The sequence below is a fragment of the Ascaphus truei genome, chromosome 4 (genome assembly GCF_040206685.1).
Source record: "Ascaphus truei isolate aAscTru1 chromosome 4, aAscTru1.hap1, whole genome shotgun sequence".
NCBI lineage: Eukaryota > Metazoa > Chordata > Amphibia > Anura > Ascaphidae > Ascaphus > Ascaphus truei.
In genome coordinates, this window is record NC_134486.1 from 36,308,387 (window position 1) to 36,334,453 (window position 26,067).

The window sequence follows — 26,067 nt, forward strand, 5'->3', positions numbered from 1 at the left end:
ACACACCAGAGAAGTTAGGAGTAGTACGGAGCCACAATGAGTCGCTACACTGGGAGAACTGCCCGGCTCATCTTCATGTGCGTTGTGAGCGCTTTCTTGTTTGTGGGTGAGATGGCCGTGGGATACATTGGAAACTCTCTCTCGCTGTCCTCTGACGGCTTTGCTGTTCTTTCCCACCTTATCTCCATGGTAGTCGGTTTGGTTGGGGTCCGGTATAGCAGGGTCCGTTGGCACAAGAGTAACACGTACGGTTTCCCACGGGCTGACGTAGTAGGGGCCTTTGGAAATGCTGTTTTTGCCGCTGCACTCATGTTTAGCATCCTGATTGAGGCCATTAAGAGGTTTATCGGTCCAGAGAAAACAGAGAACGCGCTGTTGGTCCTTATTGCTGGAATCGTGGGCCTGGCCATCAACATATTAAACTATGTCATCTTTATGGACTGCTGCTTTCCTACAACACCAGCTATACGCGAAGATCCAGAGACAGGTAAATGATTCTGCAGAATTCAACTCTTGCAGTAGCTACAAAAATGTGTAAGCAATTCCAGCTAATGAAAAAGGTGCAACAATAATACTACCTTTTTCGCTAAACTGCCAATTAATACTACATGTATTATCCCTTTTTTTTTTTAAATATATAATTATTGTACTAAGGGTAAGTGATCCCCATGATAAATTGGTTACATAGAACATCTGTACAATTCTGTCCAGTAGAGGAGGGAAAACACTCTTCAATGTGTATCAAGTTAATTCTCTAGTACCTGATATTGAGCGTACATAGCACTTACAGTATACAATTTATTTATTTATAAAATATTTTACCAGGAAGTAATACATTGAGAGTTACCTCTCGTTTTCAAGTATGTCCTGGGCACAGAGTAAAACAAATAATACATGGTTACAAATACAGTTACATAAATGAACAAGGTATACATTTATATACAAGACATTGCATGCACAGTTAAAGAAAATATATATTATGAGCGTATGAAACAGTTACAGACCAGATTAAAGTGTGAGACAGCCTTAGATTTGAAAGACAATGCAGGTCTATTAAAATCATGCCGTTCTTATGTGTTATAGGGTTTGTCTCCATTGTATGTAATGCTGTCATTGGGACTTTTTGGCAGTAATTATCATGAGCGTTTATTTGTAAAGCACCAACATATTCCACAGCGCGGTACAATGAGTTATGTATATTACAAAAAACAGTTACATAGCAAGATGAGGTTGAAAAGACACGTCCAAGTTAAACCCATTCTAAATATAGACAGATACTGTAAATCGTAAATATAGAATAAGTATTTTGATCGAGAGGCAAAAAAAAAAAAGCCAGTGACATATCATCCAATGCTGTCTCATAAGAGAAAAACATTCCTTCCTGACTCCAAAATCACATTACTCCCTGGATCAACAACCTTCCCATGTTTACTTATTTGGTATATCCCTGTATAACTTTCCTTTCTATAAAGATGTCCAATCTTTTTTTTGAACAAATCTATTGTATCTGCCATCACAGTCTCAATGGGTAATGAATCCCACATTGTAACTGCCCTTACTGTAAAGAACCCTTTCCTTTGTTTCTGGTGAAATCTTCTTTCCTCCAACCTAAAGGGATGCCCCTGAGTCCTTTGTACTGCCCTTGGAATGAATAGTTCTTTTGAAAGCTCCTTGTACTGTCCCCGAATATATTTGTATATAGTTATCATATCCACTCTTGGACGCCTCTTTTTTTATTATAAACAAATATAATTATCTAACCTCTCCCCATAAATCAGATTACCCATCCCCTTTATTAATTTGGTGGCTCCTCTCTGCACTTTCTCTAGTTCCATAATGTCTTTTTTTATGGAGTGGTGCCCACAACTGTACTCCATATTCAAGATATGGTCTTACTAATGCTTTATAGAGGGGCATAATTATATTTGTTTCCTTTCCATCCATTGCCCGTTTAATACAAGATAAGATCTTATTTGCATTTGCAGCTACTGCATTATATTGGGCACTATTGCTAAGCCTGCTGTTTATAAGCACTCCTAAATCCTTCTCCATCAAGGATTCTCCTAATGTTTCCCCATTTAATTTGAACGTCTCCTGTTTATTCTTGTTTTCCAAATGCATAGCCTTACATTTATCTATATTAAACTCAGTGGCGTAGCTAGATAGGCATGGGCCCCCCGGGCAAAAAAATTCAGGGCCCATTAATATTCTAAAACATACTGGACACCTGCAAGCTCATATTGAACCCCCAAAATAACCACAACATATATATAAGCATATAGGTGTCACAGAGGAGTGCTACTGAGCATGGCGATATATATTTAAAACCAGAGACAGAACATGAAACACAGACAGAGCTCAGTGCACATCCAGTGAAACCTATACACGGTACAGTGCCTAAATATATATGTATAGATATCTATTAAATAAAATGGTCTTTTAGTTTAACATTTTGGCCAAAGTGTTGTAAGCCCCTGAGCCACTACACGGCAGACCACATCTCAAGGGTCCCTAACACTTATATAAATTCTTAATAACCTGTGCATTACCAGGAAGAATGATTTATAATAAATCTGTCAAAATTAGTTGCATAGTTCTAAGTCTGATTGAAGCTTTTATTAACCTGTACGTTACCAGGAAAAGCACTCTGTATTAGATTTGTCACAATCATACTGCAAGCAAGGAAGTTCCCCTGAAAGTGGGAGATGCTATGGAGTGAGCTTTTAACCGTTTAAATGTGGGAGGGGGTGAGCTTCAACAAGTTAGGAAGAGCCACCTTCCAATCAGATAAGACCAGCTGAACAAGATTTGTAAAACATACAGGACACCTGCAAGCTCATATTGAACCCCCAAAATAACCACAACATATATATAAGCATATAGGTGTCACAGAGGAGTGCTACTGAGCATGGCGATATATATTTAAAACCATAAATATTCTGACTGCAATTTTTTTCTCTCTCCCGGATCCTCTTTCATCATCCCTCCTCATCATCTCTCCCCCTCATCATCATCTCTCCCCCTCCTCATAATCCTCTCTCCCCTCCTCCCTCTCCTCCTCATCTCTCCCTCCATCCTCATCTCTACCCCTCTTCCTCCTCCTCATCTCTCCCCCTCCTTATCGTTATAACTTTCCCCCTCCTCCACATCTTTCTCCCTCCCCCCAGCATCTCTCTCTCCTCCCTGCACATCTCTCCTTTTCCCCCCAGCATGTCTTTCTTTCTCCTCCCCCCACATAATGTTTGTCTTGCCTTTCTCCCCCTACCCCCAGCATGTCTCCACCCCCCAGCATTATTTTCTATCCCCCCCACCATGTTTTTTTCTTCTTACGCTGCTCATCTCATTCTTTCTCAGTTCTCCCCTCGTCTATCTTATTTCCCCCTCATGTCTTTTTTTTCCTCCCACATTTGTTTTCTCACACAGGCCGTTCTCTTTATTTAATCCCTCATATATTTTCCCCTGTCATCCTCTCTCTAACAACCTGAGGTTTCTTTTCCCAGCATCTTTCTCTTTTCCTTCTCCTTTCCCCCTCATGTCTCTCTCTCTTCTCCCGCTCATCTCTCTCTCTCTCTTCTCCCATTTATGGCTGTCTCTTTTCCCCTTGTATTTCTTTCCCCCCCCCCTCGTGTCTCTCTCTCTGCTCCCTCTAATTTCTCTTTCTTTTCTCCTTCTCCTGTCTCTCTTTTCTCCCCCTCGTCTTTCTTTTCCTTTATGTATTTCTCTCTCGTTCTTTATTTTCTTTTTGCATCTCTTCTGTCTTCTTCCCTTTCATGTCTGTTTTAACCCCCGTGATTTAACCCTTCCCCTCCCTTTCCAATTTCCTATCTTTTGTACACTAACTTTTTGTGTGGCACCATATCAAAAGCCTTTACACATTCTAAGTAGACCACATCAACTACATACACATTCCCTCACAGCTACTGGACAAGGTGAGGTCCCTCCGGTGCATGCGCCTTGCGCTAGGGCTGTGAAGCAACGAGGGGACCACACTAGAAGTCCAGAGGGTCTATGAGGGAGGTTGTGGAGCTCCAACAGAAACGACCTCCTTGCAGGCTAGGGAGAGGAACACTGATGCGTGTGATGTCACTCCATCCTGCGTGACATGTGGGTAGACCTATGACCTCAATGCGTTTCGCCTATGTCAACGCTTCATCAGGGGGTCCAAGTAGACCACATAAACTACATTACCCTGGTCTAAATTCCTACTTAACGCTTCAAAGAAAGTAATGAGATTAAATTGGCATGACCTATCTTTCATAAATCCATGCTGACTATTATTAAGAATTTTGTTATCCATTAGGTATTCCTGAATATTATCCCGTATTAAACCTTCAAGTAGTTTCCCCACTATTGATGTTAGGCATATAGGTCTGTAGTTCTCCAGTTGTTATCTAGGTGCCTTTTTAAATATAAGCAACACGTCTGCTTTACATCAATCTTGTGGAACCGAGCCTTTGGAAATGGAGTCCTTTAATATTAATGTACTGGTTTGGCTGTTACTGAACTTAACTCCTTAAGAACCCTTGGATGTATGCCATCAGGGGGCCAGGTACCTTATTTACTTTAATTTTATCAAGCCGCTTATGCACATCTTCCACAGTTAATCAATTGTTAATTAATATGGAGGTTTTGGATTCCTCCTGGGGCACTATTATTGCAATTGATTCTTCCCTGGAAATACAGAGGTAAATAATTTGATTAATATCTCTGCTTTTTCAACTTTTTTTATCTCCAATAATGTGCCTGCCCATCTAACACTGTAAGGCTGGGATTATACACTCTGCTTGCTTGCGAGTGCGAGCGCGAGCCGTGCAGCACTGCTCTAGCACAAGCAATCTGCAAACTCCTGGAAAGCGATGTTCAGGCGATTGGGGGGGGGGGGAGCGTGGCTGTGACGTCATGCGGCTGGTTCGCCCTCATTGGCTGAACCGCCGCCATGTGTGGCCATCGCTCGGCTGCCGCGCCAAAAGACACATCTTTGCGTTTTGAAAACGCGGCCCCGCCTTCGCGCCTCGTCATGTGCGCAAGCAATAGGGACGACCCCATAGGGACTCTGCCATTTGTTTTTGTCACGCGCGAGCACATCATCAGAGTATAAGCTCTGCCTAAGAGTCCTATATTTTTTTTCTAATCTTTTTGTTAAGGTACTTAACCTTTTAAGGTTGATCTTACTTTCTATTGCAATCCTTTTTTCTTTTTCATTTTTTGCTTATTTGATTTGCCCTTCTGCAACGTTTGTTAAATTCCTTATAATTCTGACACTGTACGATACCTCCGTCCCTTTTCCATTCCCCCCCCCCCCCCCTACCTCTTTATTTAGCCATATTGGTTAAGACTTGTTTCTTTTACATTGATCACCCAAGGTGATAAGTGCGCTTTTCTAACCATGTTTTTAAAACTGCCCATTTATCTTTTTTTCCCGGAAAACACGTAATTCCAGTTTATTCCTTGTAGATTAGGCCTCAGTTTATTAAATTATGCCTTTCGAAATGTTTTTTGATAACATAGTTTCATTTGAAATATATTATCACTGTTTCCCAAATGTTCCCGGACCTGAATATTTGTTATTACGTCTGCATTGTTTGATATTCCCAAATCTAGTATTGCCCCTCTCCTGGTTGGTTCCACAATAACGTGGGTCATGTAATTGTCTTTTATCACCCCCAGAACCCGTTCCCTTTTTGTTGTAACACTAATCTCATTGCCCCAGTCTATCTGGATAGTTAGAATCACCTATTCTGTAAACATAACCCAGTTTTGATGCCTTCTCCATTTGCAAATGTATTTTGGCTTCCTCAATCTCACAGATATTTGGTGGTTTATTGCATATCCCTACAAACATTTTCTTTGGACTTTTACTTCCACTGCCAATATCTATCCTATCCTTATTTCTTTATCAAGTACAGCAGACTTAAAGGGGAGACACAAAAAGAAAAAACCTCATAAGGAATCTCAGGTCAGAGCATTGAACTGTTGTTACTGGTTATCCAGGAATGGCCTCTGTGACAATTCTTATCTACTGTAGTTCATCTGTTCTGTGAGAGAAGATAACCGAGGGAGGGAGTCAAAGACAAGGAGTGCTCCAATTACATGGACTGTGAATACTGAAGTTTTTTTTGATGGACAACCAAATTAAATCATTGAAAAAGTTACATATTGGAAACCCTCACTAGCACACTAATGCCATATACTGTACCGACAAAGGTTATTCTTACATTTGCCCGGTCTCGGCCGCGACAGGTACCGGGCGTGCGCCGAGGTGTCCCGTGCGCGCCGGAGCCTCGGAAGATCGATCCTCCGATCGAGGCATCCCCCTCCCCTCTCCGGGTCCACCGGGTCACCCGGAGCCCCCCACCGCCATCCCCTACATCTCGGGACACCAGTGCTCCCTTCGGGGAGCCCTGGGCACTCACGCCGTGCGCGCACGCTCCCGATGAAGCGTGACCGCGCATCGATGACGCGCGGCACGCCGAGGGAAAAAAACGAGAAAGCAGGGAAACCTCCCGGCTTGCGACTCTAGCCACATGAGGATAAAGTGTGTCGCCACTGTATTTCTTGCATCATTCTAAAAGTGCATCCACATCTCATCGTGAACAAACTGTACATCCCAGGCTCCCTGTCTGTTCAAGTCTCTAAAACCTTATATAATGTTTAAACTGCAGATGTTCTGGTCCGGTTTCTGGGTGCCTCCATTTCTTTTTCTTTAGGGCTGTTATATACAGCAGGCGGCCGTGCGTTCCTATGCGAACGCGCGTGCACGTGCCACATGCTTTTCCTGTATATAGTGCCGGGAGCTGCAGAGAGAGGTGTGTGTGTGTGTGTGTGTGTGTGTGTGTGTGTGTGTGTGTGTGTGTGTGTGTTAGTGCTAGATAAGATTTTTTTAAAGAAAACAAAAACTTTTAATATTTTTTTTTTACTTCTGTAATCATTGACACACACACACACACACACACACACACACACACACACACACACATCCATACACGCATACACACATACACACATACACCCATACACACATCCATACACACACACACACACACACACACACACACACACACACATCCATACACGCATACACACATACACACATACACCCATACACACATCCATACACACACACACACACACACACATACATACATTTGAGCGCTGTCTGTCGGCTCCCCTCTCCCTGCGCGCGCGGCCCTTGTATAGAAAGGCTGACTAATGTCAGCCAACTAACAATCCGCGCTCGCACGGCCTAGCACGCGCCCGGCACTATAGAACGTGCCTTAGATAGTTGAGAGGCTGGCTTAAGAACTCATTGATCTTTGAATTCCAGGGGGAGCCTGGGATATAATCAGCAAAAGAAAAACATCTTGTTTTCATCAAGAACGTGATAAGCTTTTGTCTTGGCTCATATGCTGTGCCTACTTAGTGTGAGTAATAGTATTATGCAAATCAAAAACTGTGGCCAATGTTGTAGGTTGTATGTATTCAGTCTGTACAAGATGTTGTGCATGTATATGTTCCTGCCTGTACTTCAAGCCTTCATCACAGAACATATTTTGTCCTCCCTTAGGTAGGTAGTGCTACCAAACTTAATTCTTAAGTGCTCAAGAACTGCGTCTCTGAGCCAGGTATCTCTCTGGTCCTCGATCTGAAGCATAATTGGCTCTGGCACGTATGGAAACTCATATCCATGAGATTGCCGGTATCTCGCCGCTATGGCTCTATCTGCTCTACTTAACTTAGTAAGGTTCCGTTCCCAGCCTTTCCAGGCAGTACCCAGAACTTTGGCTCCTCAGGCGCAATATCATCATACAGAATAGATGAGCCTTTGCGGGTGATCATTTTTTGCATAATTTCTCTCCACCTGTTTTCTAACTCATCTGCAACCTCCTGTGGAGAAAAGGGTGCCTGCGTCCCACCAGTGTTCTACAATATCCTTCTTTATTAATACAAATCTGGTGCGGTCCATCCCCTCATGATACCCTGTGAATAACGGTGCCCACCATTTATCTTGGTGCTCATATGAGGATCACACACTCATACCTTCCTCAGACTCTGCTCTGGAGGATACACCAGATGTCGCTGCCTCTGTAGAGTGCGAGCCTTTACGCCTCCCTCTAAGGACATTCTTGTAAACCGTGGGGTTCATCTTAGGTGGTTTGGGACTTACGGCACCCGCTTTTGCAGTAGACTGGGAACCTCAGACCCTACCTCTAGGAACAGGATTAAACACAGTGGGGTTAGGTACATGTACAACATTTGACAATGGTATCTCCCCATCAGAACCCTCATCACTTGTCACCCAATCCCACCAATCAGTTGAAAACTTGGGCGTCTTATCCAGCTTACTCCCCCTAGGACCCGGTGGCACGACACGTGATGGGGCAGGGGCAGTAGCCGGGGCAATGGCGCTAGGGGCGGTGACCATAGGATCGCCATAGTCCTGTGTCTCTGATTCGGGCGATACTCTCTTACTGTCTCTTGCGGAAGCGCTTCGGGCTCCCCGCTTGGCTACTTGGGCCTTAAACTCCTCGAACTCTGCTTCCAGCCCAGCTCTCCTTATGGAAGCAATCAAAGCTTCCGGGCCTCTGCGCCACTCTGACCCAGAAGTGACGTAATCGTTGGTCATCGCGGAATCTCCATCCGCTCCTTGGTCCCGCACCGGAAGTGCGTCGAGGACCGGAAGGGGCGGTGGTGGAACATCAGGGTCGCGGACAGGCAGGTAGACCTCAAGCCTCTCTCCACAGGTTCCTCCTTCACCTGACGGGAATAAGGGGGTGGTGGTGTCCTCTTACCACTCCGCTGTCTTGCGATGCTCATTGGTTCCTCCGGAGCCGTTTCGGGTCCCATCTCTGCCGCACTGGGAGTCGCCACGGCCGTGGGACTTCTACGCGGTTCAGGCCGCACCAGCGCTCGCTGTTGGGGGGTCTCCGGACTCATCTGCTCCATCTCGGGGGTAAGTGGAACCTCTTCTTTACAGCTGGGGTGGTCCACCGGCCGGCGCATCACCACCGATGACAGGCTGTCTCTCTCATCATCCGACGAGGACTGCAACGGCTCCTCCGCTGGGGAATAACCTCGAGTCCTTGCGGTACCGCCAGTGGGTATGGGTTTGAAATGGGCCCGCTCCGGTAGCTCCACTGCGGTCGCGCTCTCCTCCGTCGGGGCATCTCTTGGTGGCTGGACCTGGGTCCCTAAAGCAGGGGAGACATATGGGACCAGGGCAGCCTTCGCATCCGCCTCCTCATCTCGATCAGCGTTGCTGGAGAGGTATCTCGGGGGGTCACTATTGTAGGACATGGCTCGATAGGCCAGAGGTAGAACATGCCACACTGTTGGCACCGTGCCGTAGTACTTGGGGCCGGTCCGGGTGACCTGCATTGGACGCACAGGCACCGCAGATATTCTCGGCCATCAACCTCCACAACCAGGAAGCCTCCTGGAAGCTGATAAGTCGTCACGCTTAATTCATAAAACAAGAAATTACCTGGCGCCAAATGTTCAAAATGGTAAGTCCTGTGATCCTCAATGAATCTGCACAAATGCTTGACAGGCCATGAAACGAGAAAAAAAAAAACAAATACAAATCATAGCGCACAACTGCTGGGTAATGTCAGTCTACACTATACAACATAAACACAAAGACTCCTAGTGAACAAACTAAAAATAAAATTTATTATAAAATGATATAATAATACAAAAGTGGAATAAATACCTGGCGCATACAAATGGTGATAATATTAACAATACATTATATTAATATTAATAAATTAAAATACAATAATGTAAAGGATATATCAGTGAAGTGAAGTCTTTTTCAAAGTCTATGAGTGAAATGGACTCTGTCCTTGACTTGGGTAGAATAAAGTCACTCTCCTGCAGCAAGTTATATTCCTATTGATTGAGACAAGAACAGAGACACCACATTGCGCAGTATTGACTTAACAGCAAATGGAGTTCTCCCTTGTATGCCTCTAAATGAAATGCCCACTTACTGGATATAAAGTGGGTCTCATGCAGTTGAGAGAATCTGTATCCTTGTTTCTTCAAATCCAGACGTTCACAGGTTAACCCGAACCCCACGTGTTGATTCTGTCTCTCCTGGATCCTTGAAGAAACTCCGTCTCTGGAAAGTGCTTTCTCCTTCTGTGCAGGTCTCCTGTATGTGCCTCCAGCATAGGGGTATACAAAAGACAGAGGATTGCGCAATACAGTAAAAAAAAACTTTAATGACGCATCCTAGCTAGCTGCAGAAATATACTCACAAGTTCCGTGAGTTTAAAAACAATTCAAACGCCCGACCCGGCTGTCCCACAGCACACCTCAGTCTCTGTCAGCTCCTGCCTCTGGTCGCGTGTGTTTCGCGCTATCCAGACTTGCGCGTGCTGACGTCACTGTTCAGTGAACTGACCGGAGAGTGGATGAGAGTCCTGATTGACGTTCACTTTAGGCTCCTCCCTACGCGTTTCGTGACGGGGATGTCACTTCGTCAGGGGATTGTCACCATTTGTATGCGCCAGGTATTTATTCCACTTTTGTATTATTATATTGTTTTTAGGGTTCACTTGAGATTGCACCCTTAGTAGAATCACCAGGCAGCTTCAGCACACGTTTATATGCACTGCACATATACACATTTGGTCTAGCGCTAATTTAAGTTATCTTTGTTAACACCTTATTATAAAATGAACCGCAGTATGGCAATGAAGAGCAGCTGGTCATCCGGTGATGGTAAAAATCAAAACCCTACTTACGAAAAGCAAGGTGATAACAACCGATGTAATAACAGAGTCCTCTCGGCGTCAGGGAAGTGTCCTAGCAGAGTTGGCACTCTGCATCGCCGGTACTCTCGCCCGAACTCCCTTCTAGCATGCACAGGACAGTGCCAGTGGTGGAAGCAGTCTCTCTGGGGCTCTCACGCCGACAGCACATGTGGCTAGTCCCCCTTCCTTCCTCCTATCCGCCTGGCAGCTGACGCAGGGGTTGATTCGCTCAGCTTGCTGGTTTCACAATCAGCTCCTTCTCCTTCACCAGTCAAGCAGAAGTGAAGTTCCTCAGCCTCACTTCCTGTCCCTCTGTAAGGAATCCGCTCCTGGCTTTGATTATAGCTTTTGCAGACTTCTGCATTTGCAAAAGCTTCCTCTGGCAATCAATGGCACATGTGCTGCCTCTCATTGCAGCTTCTGCCATGTGCTTCATCATTGGAGGAATACTCACACACCCTCCTCCTGTAATTGGATCTCCACCCTTTATATCCTGGGCTTTGGCACTGAAACAGTGCCGAGCATAAATTCCTACCCTGGACGTTACTGTCTCTGCCACAAGCCACCCTGGCTTGTATCCTGGTGTACTAACCTTTCTGGTTCTTGCCCCTAGTTCCTGAGGCCGCCTGCTAGTTCCATGCGGGTGCCCGTTCCTGACTTCTCTGCTGAAGCGTTGTTTCCTGAGGCCGCCTGCTAGTTCCATGCAGGGGCCCGTTCCTTACTTCTCTGCTGAAGCATTGTTTCCTGAGGCCGCCTGCTAGTTCCATGCGGGGGCCCGTTCCTGACTTCTGTGCTGAAGCGTTGGTTTCCCGACGCTGCCCTGCGGTGTACTTCGGCCAGCCTGCTGTCTCCCCCTGCTGAGACCGGCGTCATGGGCCGAGGCCGTTCCTCACGAAGAGGCCACTCCCGCGCTCACGCTCCTAAGCTGAAGCGGGGAACTCCTGACTACCTGTTGCCGAACTCCTGCTTGAATAACGACGATGCTGCCTTCTCCAATCCTGACCCTGCTACGTACGACTACGAACTGCGCACTCTGCATCAGTCTGCGCGGACTAAGGTCAGTGATTATATAACCCCACCTCAGCCCCGCGGTCCGGTCCCGGTTTGTGGCGAGCACAATCGTAACACCCTCCTTCCGCTGGGGAGGACTGTTGGGATTGGTTCTCAATGTGCCCCCTCCCTCTGGTGGAAAGTAGAGGGGCACTCTCTCTCTTTGTGAGATGTGGCATCGTCCTTTGGCCAGTCACTGCACAGGTGGGTGCGGCTTCGGCTTTCGCGCCGCTCCCTTCTTTTGGCTGAGGTTCTGGTTTTGGCGCCAAACCCTTGCACATCTCTCGACCACATTTCTCATGCAGCTTGCTTACACGCAGCACGTGCACGATCTAGGCTTGGCGGGAGTCGCCATTTTGGATCGGCTGCAGCCTGCGTTGCAGTGAATGGCGCAGCAGTCGCCATTTTAACCTCCATGCCCCACAGAGCACATGTATCTCTCGTCGCCATCTTTAGTGAGCCCTCTAAGCCTACGATAGCGCTACTCTCAGTGCCTATGTTGCAACTCGTACCTAGAGACTTACAACTCTCAATGGTGCTCTAACCAGTGAATATAACACATGGCATACCCCAGGCTAGGCAGAACTCTCTCCTTATACACCGCACTCGCTGACGGTTCATTACAAGCACTCTGTGGTGTGTTTTCTGGATACTGGCTAGTGTACTTGGCGTCAACCTACTGTTGGCCACTCATAGTGCAGACCCTATGTTGAAGTCCCTGACCTTGTTAACACTCTACCCCCACAGGAATCCTACACTATCTGCCTCAAGGCGACTAGAACAGCTATAGCCACTTGTACCCAAATTTACAGCACCCTCTTAGGGCACCTAGGATGTACTGTGCGAGAGGACTGTCTCTCCTGACTACCCCTAGTCTCCAAAAATGCCCATCCTTCTGCAGCACTTGCTTTCAAAGTGTACATACTAGTTTCAGCTCTGCATCGCTGAAAACCATTCCTGTTTATCTCAGCAGCGCCTCCAACTATAACCCTTGCACCACCCCAATCGCAGATTGGGCCCCCTAAGGTGTTCTGGGGTCTGGCTATATGTCTTTGTGGTGCATACCTGCTGGCAACAGGAGGGCCTGAGTCTCCCGCGATGACATGGGGGACAACAGGAACAGGTTACTGGGGTGAATGCCTTCGTTCTCGTTCAACGGTGCAGCGCCTCCATCTGTAGTAAGCCCCAGGGACGCGGGGTGGAATCCCTACCACAGAAATCCCCCTCCCAGGGATGAGAGATTACAGTCTCACACAAGGTTATTTTTAAAACCTTGGGCAGCAGCAGCAGCAGCCGACAGGTACAGTTGATGCACAGTCCACTAACTGTTCTCCCTTGTGATGGTCCCTGCCGCCACTCTGGACCAAAGGGCATCCAGAGTGGGGCTAACTCTTCCCTCACCCCCTAAGCAGGGTGAGAGGTATTTGGTCCACCTCACTAACTATAGCTATAGCAGCTCTACTCATGAGCTGCTCCTCTCCTCACTAACACACTATCTCAACTCTGACACACTGACAGACTCTCTAAATAGGAATTGCACTGCTCTTTATGATCTCAGCATTCACCTCCCCTGTGTCTCTTGATTGGACACAGGGTCAGGTGACCTACCTCCACCATTCAGGGCAAGTGCTTGAAGTGGGGGAAACCCATGATAACTCCTGGCAACCTGCCCTTATCAGGAATTATACCAGGAGGAGGATAGAACTATAGCCCCATTTCTTACCAGGGCTACATGAGTATTTCTGCTTTGCTTTTGTGCCTTCCTTATGGATAGACAGGGTTTCTATATTGATTTCTATGGAGCATGCACCTTGACTTTACATTTGTTGCTTGGAGTGCTGGCTGCTGCTTTTTGTTGTGTGTGTGTGTGTGTGTGTGTGTATATATATATATATATATATATATATATATATATATATATATATATATAATCAAAAAATAAATAGATGATACCGTTCCGTGGCTAACGAAATGCTTTTATTTGTGCGAGCTTTCGAGATACACTGATCTCTTCTTCCGGCGATGTTACAACATGTTGTAACATCGCCGGAAGAAGAGATCAGTGTATCTCGAAAGCTCGCACAAATAAAAGCATTTCGTTAGCCACAGAACGGTATCATCTATTTATTTTTTGATTATTGAAGCTCGGCTAACACGGTACTGATACCTCTACATATATATGTATATGTATATGTGTGTGTGTGTATACACAGTTCCATTCAAAGTAGCGGTTCTCTACTTGATTGCTGGTGAGCATAATACGTGTAAACAATAGAACCAAGCTGTTTAGATGCCATTTTTTTAACTATTACCACAATTATATTAACTATAAGGGAGAAGCCTTATTCAAGCTAAGTTTACCTGAGTATCATAATTCAGCATCTGTATACTGTATGTATTTTTTTATTTTGAGCACACACTGAAAACAGGTGTGAGGTTTTGCAGGGATCCTGAGCAGCTGCTTGTTATTGCTATTACTTATTGCTATATCTCTGTTATCTTCTGGTATCATTAATATAATTATCATCTGTCTCCTGTAACATACATTAAAATAATAAACATGTTTATCACAAACATATAGTGACTGCATCGTTTCCCCATTAAGATCTCTGCCTTTTTGTTTTATCAAAAGTAGAAAAATGGAGAAGTAGAGCACGAAAAAAAGCAAAAGGGCTGGAGGCAAAAAAGAAACTATTTATTGGGCATATGTGCCAAAATAACAAACACACAAATTAAAACTCTGACGCGTTTCCCGCCGTGGAGGCGCTTTATCAAAGAGTAACCAACACTCACTCCCACCCTGTTTAAATAAAGGTCCGTTGCAGATACACGCCCTGTAAATGACTAATTGATTCATTAAGCAAAAGCTGTGAATCAATACAGAGCTGAAAGTTAATAGGTTAAATATCCTTCTAAACAACTGACCACCATAACAAGATAGGTGTTTTTTAATGCAATGCACACCCTAATAGACAGTAGAATAGTAAATCACAAAAATGATCACTATACAATATGACATATTGAAAACATATAACCTACAATAAAACATCTGTGATAAAATAAATATGAAAATAAAAGTGAGTAATGAAAAAATGAAAAGAAAAAAAATTAAATAAACAATAAAAAAATTTTTTTTAAAATGATAGAATATTATAATTAAATAAATCCACAATCAAAAAAGGTGACAATTAAACTAAACCCTAATAAATAATCAAGATCCATAGATAAATGAAAAGAAACAATAATAATAATAAATTGATAATGTCAAATTCAAAATAAAAAATCTCATCAAAATAAATGAACAATAGTCTATGATCAAATGGAAAAACAATAATTAATCTAATAAGTCACTATAAGGAGGAAATAAGAGATATGTAAAAAATTATATATCTAAATATAATCTCTAAAATACTTTATATAGAGATAGAGAAACCAATGATATAATCATTGGCAAAAAGAAGGAAAAAAGGAAGAAGAGGAGAAAAAGAAGAAAGGGGAAAACAAGAATAGAATCTCAATTAAATAACTTATAACACATAATGTTAAATAATAATAATAATCCTGTATCAACATTGTACTGAGTCCAAAAAGTATATATATATAATGAATTAATATAAATGTAAGAATGACTATAGGAAACCACAAAAGTGATTATCATATATGTGTATTAAGTGAGAAAAAATTCAAAATATATTTGTGTATGTATAAAAAAATTATTAGTGATAAAAAAAATATATAAATAAATAAAAATCATAAAAAGTGTTTTAGCTCCCAGTCAATGTTGATACCTGGAGGATACATAGTATCTAAACTGTAGATCCAGAACATTTCTCTTCTATTCAATGTCCCTATACTGTATGTCTATTGAATAGAAGATAAATGTTCTGGATCTACAGTTTAGATACTATGTATCCTCCAGGTATCAACATTGACTGGGAGCTAAAACACTTTTTATGATTTTTATTTATTTATATATTTTTTATCACTAATAATTTTTTTATACATACACAAATATATTTTGAAAATTTTCTCACTTAATACACATATATGATAATCACTTTTGTGGTTTCCTATAGTCATTCTTACATTTATATTAATTCATTATATATATACTTTTTGGACTCAGTATAATGTTGATACAGGATTATTATTATTATTATTATTATTTAACATTATGTGTTATAAGTTATTTCATTGAGATTCTATTCTTGTTTTCCCCTTTCTTCTTTTTCTCCTCTTCTTCCTTTTTTCCTTCTTTTTTCCTTTTTTGAGCCAATGATTATATCATTGGTTTCTCTCTCTCTATATATAAAGTATTTTAGAGATTATATTTAGATATGTAAAAAAATATATATATCTCTTATTTCCTCCTTATAGTGATTTATTAGATTAATTATTGCTTTTCCATTTGATCATTTATTTTTATGAGATTTTTTTATTTTGAATTTGACATTATCAATTTATTATTATTATTATTTTTTTTTTTTTTCATTTATCTATGGATCTTGGTTATTTATTAGGGTTTAGTTTAATTTTCACCTTTTTTGATTGGATTTATTTATAATATTGTTTTTTTAAATTTATTTTTTTATTGTTTATTTAATTATTATTTTTTTCATTTTTTCATTACTCGCTTTTATTTTCATGTTTATTTTTTCACAGATGTTTTGTTGTATGTTACATGTTTTCAATATGTCATATTGTATAGTGTTCATTTTTGTGATTTACTATTCTGCTGTCTATTAGGGTGTGCATTGCATTAAAAAACACCTATCTTGTTATGGTGGTCAGTTGTTTAGAAGGATATTTAACCTATTAACTTTCAGCTCTGTATTGATTCACAGCTTTTGCTTAATGAATCAATTAGTCATTTACAGGGCGTGTATCTGCAACAGACCTTTATTTAAACAGGGTGGGAGTGAGTGTTGGTTACTCTTTGTTAAAGTGCCTCTACGGCGGGAAACGCGTCAGAGTTTTAATTTGTGTGTTTGTTATTTTGGCACATATGCCCAATAAATAGTTTCTTTTTTGCCTCCAGCCCTTTTGCTTTTTTGCAGTGCTCTACTTCTCCATTTTTCTACTTTTGCTCTATTCCCTGGTATGGAAGCACGCCGACCGATATGAGGGGCTATGCAGCGGCTTGTTCATCGTGAGGATTCCCTCCATAGCCCCTGCGGTACCTTTCTGACCAGGGAGGGGTTCCAGCCGTCCACATCAACGCCGAGGGAAGAGGACGTCGGGGGAGGAGTATCATCCGAGAGGTTGGGACCGTTCGTTCGGCCCCCCACGAGCCGGCACCCCTGTACAGAGTTTGATCGGAACTTCGTCACACAGGCACCCGGTGAGCAGGCAGGAGTATCTGCTGACGCAGTACTCCGTTATCACCATCAGGCCGAAGATCCCGGGTTACCACTACCCCCGTAGGGGCAGAAGGAAGATTGGACATCCAGGTTCTCCAGGTGGTTGCTATACTATCTATTTTCCCCTGGTCAGTTCATATGGTTCACAGCCTTTATTATTTATACATCGGTACTTTATTTATTGCATATTATTGATTATACCATTCAGATACTGCAGTATTTAGGCAGCATCAACGTTGGGGACATCCCCTCCTCCTTTTCTTTTTGTTTTATCCAAGTTTTCCGTTATCACGTTATCAATTTTATTTTGAGCACACACTGAAAACAGGTGTGAGATTTTGCAGGGATCCTGAGCAGCTGCTTGTTATTGCTATTACTTATTGCTATATCTCTGTTATCTTCTGGTATCATTAATATAATTATCATATGTCTCCTGTAACATACATTAAAATAATAAACATGTTTATCACAAACATATAGTGACTGCATTGTTTCCCCATTAAGATCTCTGCCTTTTTGTTTTATCCAAGTTTCCCGTTATCACTGTTTCTTTGACCTTCAGGCCTAAAACCAAGTTCATGTCTGGTGACAAAGTTGAAAGTGTTTGTGGCTCAGAATGTCAGAGCAAACTGCTTATTGCTTTTCTTTTTAATGTTGAAGCTGATTTAAAAAAATCGGTGTCTCTTTTGTTTGTCGAACTTATACACAACACAAGGTTTCTTCTTTGGCTACAGGTGATACTTTAAGCATCCAGGATGAACCTGAGGATGAAAAACTGAAGAAAGATGAAAATAAAGGTGCTACTTTAAACATGAAAGGTAATGTCTTCTGCTGTCAACGTCACATGGATACAGCTATAATTAAGTAATAATCGCCGAAGAACAGGGCATTACTGGCCAATAATGCCCTGGCTTGAAGGCCTGAGGCGAAGCCGAGGGACTTTAACCCAGCCAGAGCATTAATGGCCAGTAATGCCCTATTCTGAGGGGATTATTACTATTATATGCTAAATGTAGGCTTTTTTCATAAATAATGGACACTTTAGAATAGTTTATATAGATTTTTTTATTAGTATTAACGGCTATCGTTTTTGTACTACTCAGTTAAGCATTATTGTCATTTGTGAGGCGCCTATTCATATTTCAATGAGAGAGGATTGGTTTGAGGTATTGAAGAAAAGTACCACAGCCCTTTATGGCTTGTGGGAACGAGCTTGAAGAAGGGGCGCTTGGACCCGAAACATTGCCCCCCTTGTATTTATCCTACCAACATTTTATTACGCTTATTTCATTTTTTCCCCTTTTCCTCCCCTTGTCTTGTATTTTTTTTCTGTTCCCTTTCCCTCCCTATTCCCCTCCCTTTTGTAGATATTACGTATCATTGACTGGTTAGTCTCTCTGTACCCTGCTGCTTGGCACTGCTTGTAGCATCAACATATGTTCACCCAATACGATTGGCATTAAATCTCTAGTTATTTTGTTCATTATATTTGTGTGCTGGGAACCCACACCACCACCACCACCATTTGAGTATTTTCAGCAGTCGCTGCAGCTGCTCCCATAACTAGTGTACAAATGATGCAGCATTAATAAAATATCATCTTTTATTTCAAATTCAACATTTCGGCATTATTCTTTGCAAAGAATCACGGCACGGCCATGTTATGGTCTAATGGAGTAAGGTGTGCGTTTCCTGCATCTGGAGTCTGAAAGACTATAATGAATAACAGTTCTTTATTGCCGGCACTAAACCTTTGCGTTGCTGTCCTGTACCCGCAGGTGTTCTGCTCCACGTGTTGGGGGATGCGTTGGGGTCAGTGGTGGTGGTTGTTGCTGCCACCATATTTTACTGCCTTCCCTTGAAGAAGGACGACCCATGTAACTGGCAGTGTTATATCGATCCCAGCCTCACTATCCTGATGGTTGTCATCATTCTATTCTCTGCCTATCCCCTCATCAAAGAAAGTGCAATGATTTTGCTTCAGATGGTTCCAAAAGGAGTCGATGTGGAAGAGATCGGTAAGCAATTCTTAATTAAAAAAAACAAACAAAACAAACCATTTCTGTCTTGCTGGGTGTTTTGATTAACTTGAGAGGGCCGACCACCAGTGTCCTGCTGCTGTCATTCATCCACATGGAACGCTCCCCACATCAGGGAATGACCATAAGCCAAATAGTAATGTGTGAAACCTCCCAGAGACGTGGGTTTTTAGCTTGTCTCTTGTACGCCCATTACAGCCCTTTAATGTCTTATGGTTGCAAGAGGGCACCCCCAACCCCCTGCACACTACATGGTTGTTATTCTGAAGCCAGGGTCATGTGCAATGTGTGAATAGCCCCAGATAGCTTTAACTCAGCCCTCTTTCCAAAGCACACAAATCCTCCTATATTTTCTTCACTTTATTAGGAAAGCAGCAGTAATTACAGGCACTTGTGGATGTTATGTAGTTGTGAGTTTGTAATTAAGGACAGGTAAAAAGAGATGGCCTTGCCATAGGAGTGTAACATGAAGGTACTCACTCAGCCAGAGTCAGGAATGAAAAGGAAGTGTGGGGGAATCTGGGTATCAGGAATAGTCTTGGGACAGACTATCTGTCAGCAAAACAGGGGGGAGGGCAGAATAGCCCATTCTCAGCTAGGAGAATAGGAGGTTGCAGGCAACCAACACTGACTAGGGCTGTGTAAACAACATGTAACAATAATGTTGCCTTTTCACATGCAGCTAGCTGCTGGGACAGGGAAAATAACAGGCAGCTAAACTAGGGAGACATGAATCCTATGAGCTGCAAAGGGAGGCAGAGAAATATGGAATCCTGTTCCAGGACAGTTGTAGCAGCCTCCAGTTGAGGTGACATCAGTGAACACTGCTTGTTTGTAACGCATGTGCATAGAGCCTGATAAAGGGTCCTGGTGACCTGGAACGTCGCTTGTGTTACATTATGTTTCCTGTTGCCCATCTGATGGAATAAATGTGAGTTTTGTTTTGCTAGTTATGAATATATCAGCGCTGTGGACTGTTTTGTTTTGTGTTGTGCATTCTGCAGGAAGGATACTTTATGAATCTCAATATAATACATCCTCTCTCATACAGTTTCACAAATAACACCACATACACCCTAAGGAAGAATGTCAGAAATGTGTTATATTTAACTGTGAGAAGATTATGAACCCCCTTGCTGCCTCTGTTCCCTCTGACAGGAGAGGGGTAAGATGGATGTTTATACTTTTTTATCATTGAGACTACTTTCCCAAAACATTGTGGCCCATATTTATATTGCACACAGTTGTACAATACTTAAGACACCTTTGAATGGAACACAAGGTGTCTTCTAGTGCCGGAAGGTGCATTATGGCATAGCAATGTGTAGGAGGAAGGTGCATTATGGCATAGCAACGTGTAGAAGGGAGGTGCATTAAGGCATAGCAATGTGTAGGAGGAAGGTGCATTATGGCATAGCAAAGTGTAGGAGGAAGGTGCATTATGGCATAGCAACGTGTAGGAGGAAGGTGCATTATGGCATAGCAACGTGTAGAAGGAAGGTGCATTATGGCATAGCAACGTGTAGGAGGAAGGTGCATTATGGCATAGCAACGTGTAGGAGGAAGGTGCATTATGGCATAGCAACGTGTAGGAGGGAGGTGCATTATGGCATAGCAACGTGTAGGAGGAAGGTGCATTATGGCATAGCAACGTGTAGGAGGGAGGTGCATTATGGCATAGCAACGTGTAGGAGGAAGGTGCATTATGGCATAGCAACGTGTAGGAGGAAGGTGCATTATGGCATAGCAACGTGTAGGAGGAAGGTGCATTATGGCATAGCAACGTGTAGGAGGGAGGTGCATTATGGCATAGCAACGTGTAGGAGGGAGGTGCATTATGGCATAGCAACGTGTAGGAGGGAGGTGCATTATGGCATAGCAACGTGTAGGAGGGAGGTGCATTATGGCATAGCAACGTGTAGTAAATATGGGCCTGTATCTTTGCCAGGGACAAAACATCTTGTTCTATACTGGCACCTAAGCTCATATCATAAGAACAGCCCAAAAATGGGTAATGGAAGTTTAGGGCAGTGGTGAAGTTTGAGGAAAGGCACTCAGGAATTGTGATGTGTTCTTAAAGCATTGATCACATTTTGTGTATTTCATCTTGCCCTTTCATTGGGTGTCTTTATTATTAAAATCCAACGCTTCATTCAGGAGATACGAGCGGTTGAGCATGTTAAGTGTCCCAGAACCCAGTGCAGTCTGAGGTTACCATGGTGATGCTCAGGCCGGCAAGATATTAACATTATATGAGTTACCCTCATGTAGACTTCCGGGGGAGATTGTATTTTTAATTCAAAGCAGCTATTCTGTCCGTTTTCGTCCGCAATTCCCTATTCACTTCAACGGGGATTTTTGGCCATAAATGGCCTGAACGCCCACTTCGAGCAATATAGAATAAGGCAATTAGTGTCACTTTTTCTTGGGTATTGTAGATCAGTAATCAGTTTGCGGGAAGGCTTATAGAAGAAATGGTAAAGTTGTCAAATGCAACACGGTTGATTAACAGATTTCTAACATTTAACAGAGATGCCGACAGGGATATACGTTGGGTACTTGTTGCATAGTCCCATATACCTAAGCACATGTTTTGGGAGCTTAAAATATTGCCCCAATAAATCTGAACAGGGTAGTATAAAGTGATATTCAGGGGCATATTCACTATCGTCTGATACATATCATTAACCTTTACGGGAGTGCCGCCAGACCCCCGGCATTTGGGGTGATGTGATTGCTCCAGGAGGGATCACATGGCTGCCTTCGGATGCGGCTCCACTTCCGTTTCGATTCCATCGACCGCTTTGTAGGAAAAGTCTGCCCGATCATCCCCTAAAAAAATAAATCATAATTTTCGTCCATAATTAATAATGGCTGTACACTGCACTTCTGGTTGGAGATGACCAAACACGGACACAACACATCCATGTGCTGGAGTGATTGTTCTAACAGCATTTGTTATAGGTGCTTTTCACACACACATATTAGAAACAAGATACATAAGGTAAAGACATTTGATCGCTTGCTCTTTTGTAAGAGTAAGAACTGCTAAATTCTCATAGAGTATTTGAACCTTTTAGCAACTGCAGGTTTTTTCTCTGTGTGTTTAGTACCTGCAATCCTTATTGCTCATGTATTATCCCTTCGGCAGCATGTATTATTGATACTCACAAAATATGTGCCTGCTAGAACCCCAATAAACTTATAGCAGAGGCATACAGTATATAGAGGTAAAATATTGCAGATTGGAACCTTTTAATACAATTTAAAAAAAAAAGTATAAGTATTTTTAAATATTGGTAAGTTATCTTACAACTTTCATAACACTTTCAGCAAACATAAAGTCACGTAATCTTTAATTTGTGTAAAAGTGAAGACGTTGAGTGTTGAGCGCTATTTTGGTGCATAATTGCATGCGGTATAAGAAGCAGTTTCTTACATCTGCTGGAGATTGTCAGAAGGCAGAAAGTTACTCAGCCTTAACTTGGCCGATTTCTTGACACATTCAATTAGCGCAATTTGGTAGATATTAAAATCTCCGAGTCCCTGCTCCTTTACTCCTTCTTTAACCACTCTCCAAATGTGAAGCTAATGTTTGGAGCAAATACCTTTATAAATGGACACATGGAGGCACAGGATTAAAATGAGAATTTTTGTTTAAAATTTGATCAAAAGTTGCTTTACTATATAAAGTACATTATGTCAAATAAAGCACTGTACATATCTCTAAATTCTCATTTACCAATCATTTTAATTCATTTGGGTTTGGAAATACAAAGTCCAAAAGGTTACCTTAGTGGCTATTATAAGTAAATCAACAATAGGAGTGTCCTCACCAAGAGTTGCTACCAGGAACCTTATTGCATGATATAAATGCTTTGACCATACCAGTGTTCTTTGGTGGGGAGTTGTGTGTGGGCCTGATAAAAGTCCTTGGTAGGGCAGTGAAACCTTTGTCATAAACCTTCTATTATTAGCTTTTACAAAGAACTTTCTTTTTCTATGTTCTAGGCCAAAAATTAGCCCAAGTGCCAGGGGTGAAAAGCATTCACGAAGTTCATATTTGGGAACTTGCAAGTGGGAAGAACATCGCCACACTCCATGTCAAGTTTAAGGACTCCTCTGAGTACAATGCTGCTAATCACCAGATCCGAAAAATCTTTCATGCAGAAGGAATTCATGCTGTGACTCTGCAGGTTGAGTTCACTGATAAGAAGGACACGGGCTCCTTATCATGCAGCTCCCCCTGCATATCCAAGAAATGTGATCCCCAATTGTGCTGCAGCCAACTGGCTTTGTTTGATGAAGCAAATGGCCATGGGATGAAAAATGGCACCTCCTCTCAAGTATGGTACAGGAGTAAAGACTTAAATACCACCACTGATATTAAGATTTCAATTGAGCCTCTATGGGGTGAACAAATAGAATCTAAAGGGAGGAATATTACAAATGGTTTAACAGAAAGTCAAGCTTTCAACTCAAAAAGCACTCGTTTTTAGACTAGTAATGTAATATGGTAGTATGTATGGAGCAAGGACACGTGACTGAGCCTTATGAATCGTATCTACCATTTATATGGAAAACAAACTAGAACAGAAAATGACAGAATGGCAAGTTATGGTGTGGGTACATACAGTGTATCTGGATAGATACACTAACACTAAATCTGTCCTATTGATTGTAAGAGAAAAATAAGAAATGAATGAGTCAAGTTGTCAAATGAAACAACAGAAGTTTATTTTGCACTCCTTCACTGCACCCAGCACAGCCCAACTCCACTGTGCACATAAACGATGTTCAGATCTCTACTAAAATGTAGAGAGTTACAGCCTTGTGTAAAAATGGACAGTCACTTCCCATACAATAATTGACATTAGTGGAAAACAAAATTGCACATTTTGCCAAAAACCCACCAAGCAAATTATCTTACTCAAAGACAGAGCTTGTAAAATGTTACACATCTTCACCAAATTATGCACTGAATGTGCCCAGTGCTGGAACGAAGCACTTTGGAGGCTGAACTGGAAACCGCTCTGTTTCCCACAATGCCTTGCATAATGTTATAGGCATTGTGGGGACGTGACTTCGGGAAGCAGAGCAGTGATTGACAGCTATGTACCCAACGTGGTTTTTTTAAAATATATCTTTCAAGCACCATGTATCACACATATTTTCTTAGACAAGTGGACTTTTTTGATCTCTGTTTAAAGAGCAAGTTTAATCCCAACATTTGTGAAAATGTAGATTTTTTTTTTGTGATCGTTGTGAAAATTGGTGGGTTATGAAAAAAATTTATTAAAACAAAAACAAAAAAATACTTATATTTTTGCATTACAGCTGACCAAAAAGCACGTGTTTGAACTTTAATGAAACAGAATGAACTTTTGTGCACTGCGCTGGGACAGATTCCCACATCCCTGTTCTGACCCCACAGATCCCGAGCTCACCAGCCCTATTTCAGTGTTGTCGGATATATTTTTTCTTTATATAGAATTACATATATCATGTATAGAGCATTACAATATATGCATATTTCTATAACTTTTTTTGATGAAGAATGCTGGTCAGCCACTGATATGGGTAGACATGCTACAGGAAAAAGGGGCAGAACTGCTTTATTAACCCCGTAATAGGGCTGAAATATTTCAGCAGGTATGACCTGTCCCGTCCGATGTTTTGAATTTATCTTTTAAAGGTTTTTTATTTTATCTAAAATGTTTGTTTTTATTTTTCATTTGTAAATACAATTATTTTGTATAAAAAGGACATTTTCTTACTTATATACTGTAGGCATACAAGGGGCCATCAATAGCCTTGAATTCCTTTTTAACATATCGCTGGCATTGGTTCATTTTGGTCCATTGTTGGTCTGTACCCTTAACCCACCTCATTGCCATAGAGCAGGGGTGGCCAACTCCAGTCCTCAGGTGCCACCAACAGGTTAGGTTTTAAGGATATCCCTGCTTCAGCACAGGTGAATCAATCAGTGTTCATTGACTGAGCCACTGATTGAGCCATCTGTGCTGAAACAGGGATATCCTAAAAACCTGTTGGTGGCTCTTGAGGGCTGGAGTTGGCCACCCCTACCCATAGGGCCTTCAATAGTTTGACTTGAACCCTCTTTGTGCACTCCTGGGCTTAAGGAAAATGATATAGTACTGTATTTATTATATACAAGATTACCTTTTATAGAAAGTCAGCAAACAAAAGGATAGTATTTAGTATTAGTATAATATATTAAGTTCGGGCACGTCTGGGGGCTCAATGTCCGAATTTAGCGGATTCACGTTCCATTTTCGGATCCAAGTGAGATTCGAGCCCAAACCCAAGAAAATCTTGTCCTCAGATTTTGATGCATCAATTTCTTTAAGAAAATACAAAACCAAAATCAATTGAGTTTTGTAAAAACCTAAACTTGAAAAATATTTGGAACCACAGCACACATGTTTTTGGAGCCTAAATGGAAACACAACTAAAACTGGCCATCCTTATAATTTATTACAAATGTATATGGCATATCTATTACATGTAAATGGAGATTATATTTTATGATGACATTGTAATGATTAAATTAATATTATTTGCATGCATATTTTTGCAATGGATGAATACAATATATATATATATATATATATATATATATATATATATATATATATATATATATATATATATATACAGTATATATATTACACAGAGCCGATAAATCGATTTGTATTTTTCTTTCTTCACCTGGTTGAAGCACAAATGCCATTTTGTAATGGCATACTTATTATATGTATAAATCACATGTAGGTGCAAAAATATATAGGAACCGAAAAAATGCAAGATATAAATCTTAAGTGTTGTGTGGTGACGAAC

General features: G+C 41.9%; 1 protein-coding gene across 1 annotated transcript; it reads left to right on the forward strand.

Annotated features, from left to right (window-relative positions):
• On the forward strand, window positions 1–25,830 carry SLC30A10 (solute carrier family 30 member 10). The gene is made up of 4 exons (XM_075595584.1): window positions 1–487; window positions 17,902–17,985; window positions 18,946–19,185; window positions 23,218–25,830. Exons 1-4 carry the CDS (start codon window positions 37–39, stop codon window positions 23,703–23,705), a joined length of 1,263 nt encoding a protein of 420 aa, XP_075451699.1. The 5' UTR covers window positions 1–36; the 3' UTR covers window positions 23,706–25,830.
• The last annotated feature ends 237 nt before the right edge of the window (window positions 25,831–26,067 follow it).

Bases quoted from the DNA above. Each gene is read 5' to 3' on its own strand.
- SLC30A10 (XM_075595584.1), top strand. From the start codon at position 37: ATGAGTCGCTACACTGGGAGAACTGCCCGGCTCATCTTCATGTGCGTT. The intron at 488-17,901 runs GTAAATGATTCT...CTTTGGCTACAG, and splicing joins ACGCGAAGATCCAGAGACAG to GTGATACTTTAAGCATCCAG. The intron at 17,986-18,945 runs GTAATGTCTTCT...CTGTACCCGCAG, and splicing joins TGCTACTTTAAACATGAAAG to GTGTTCTGCTCCACGTGTTG.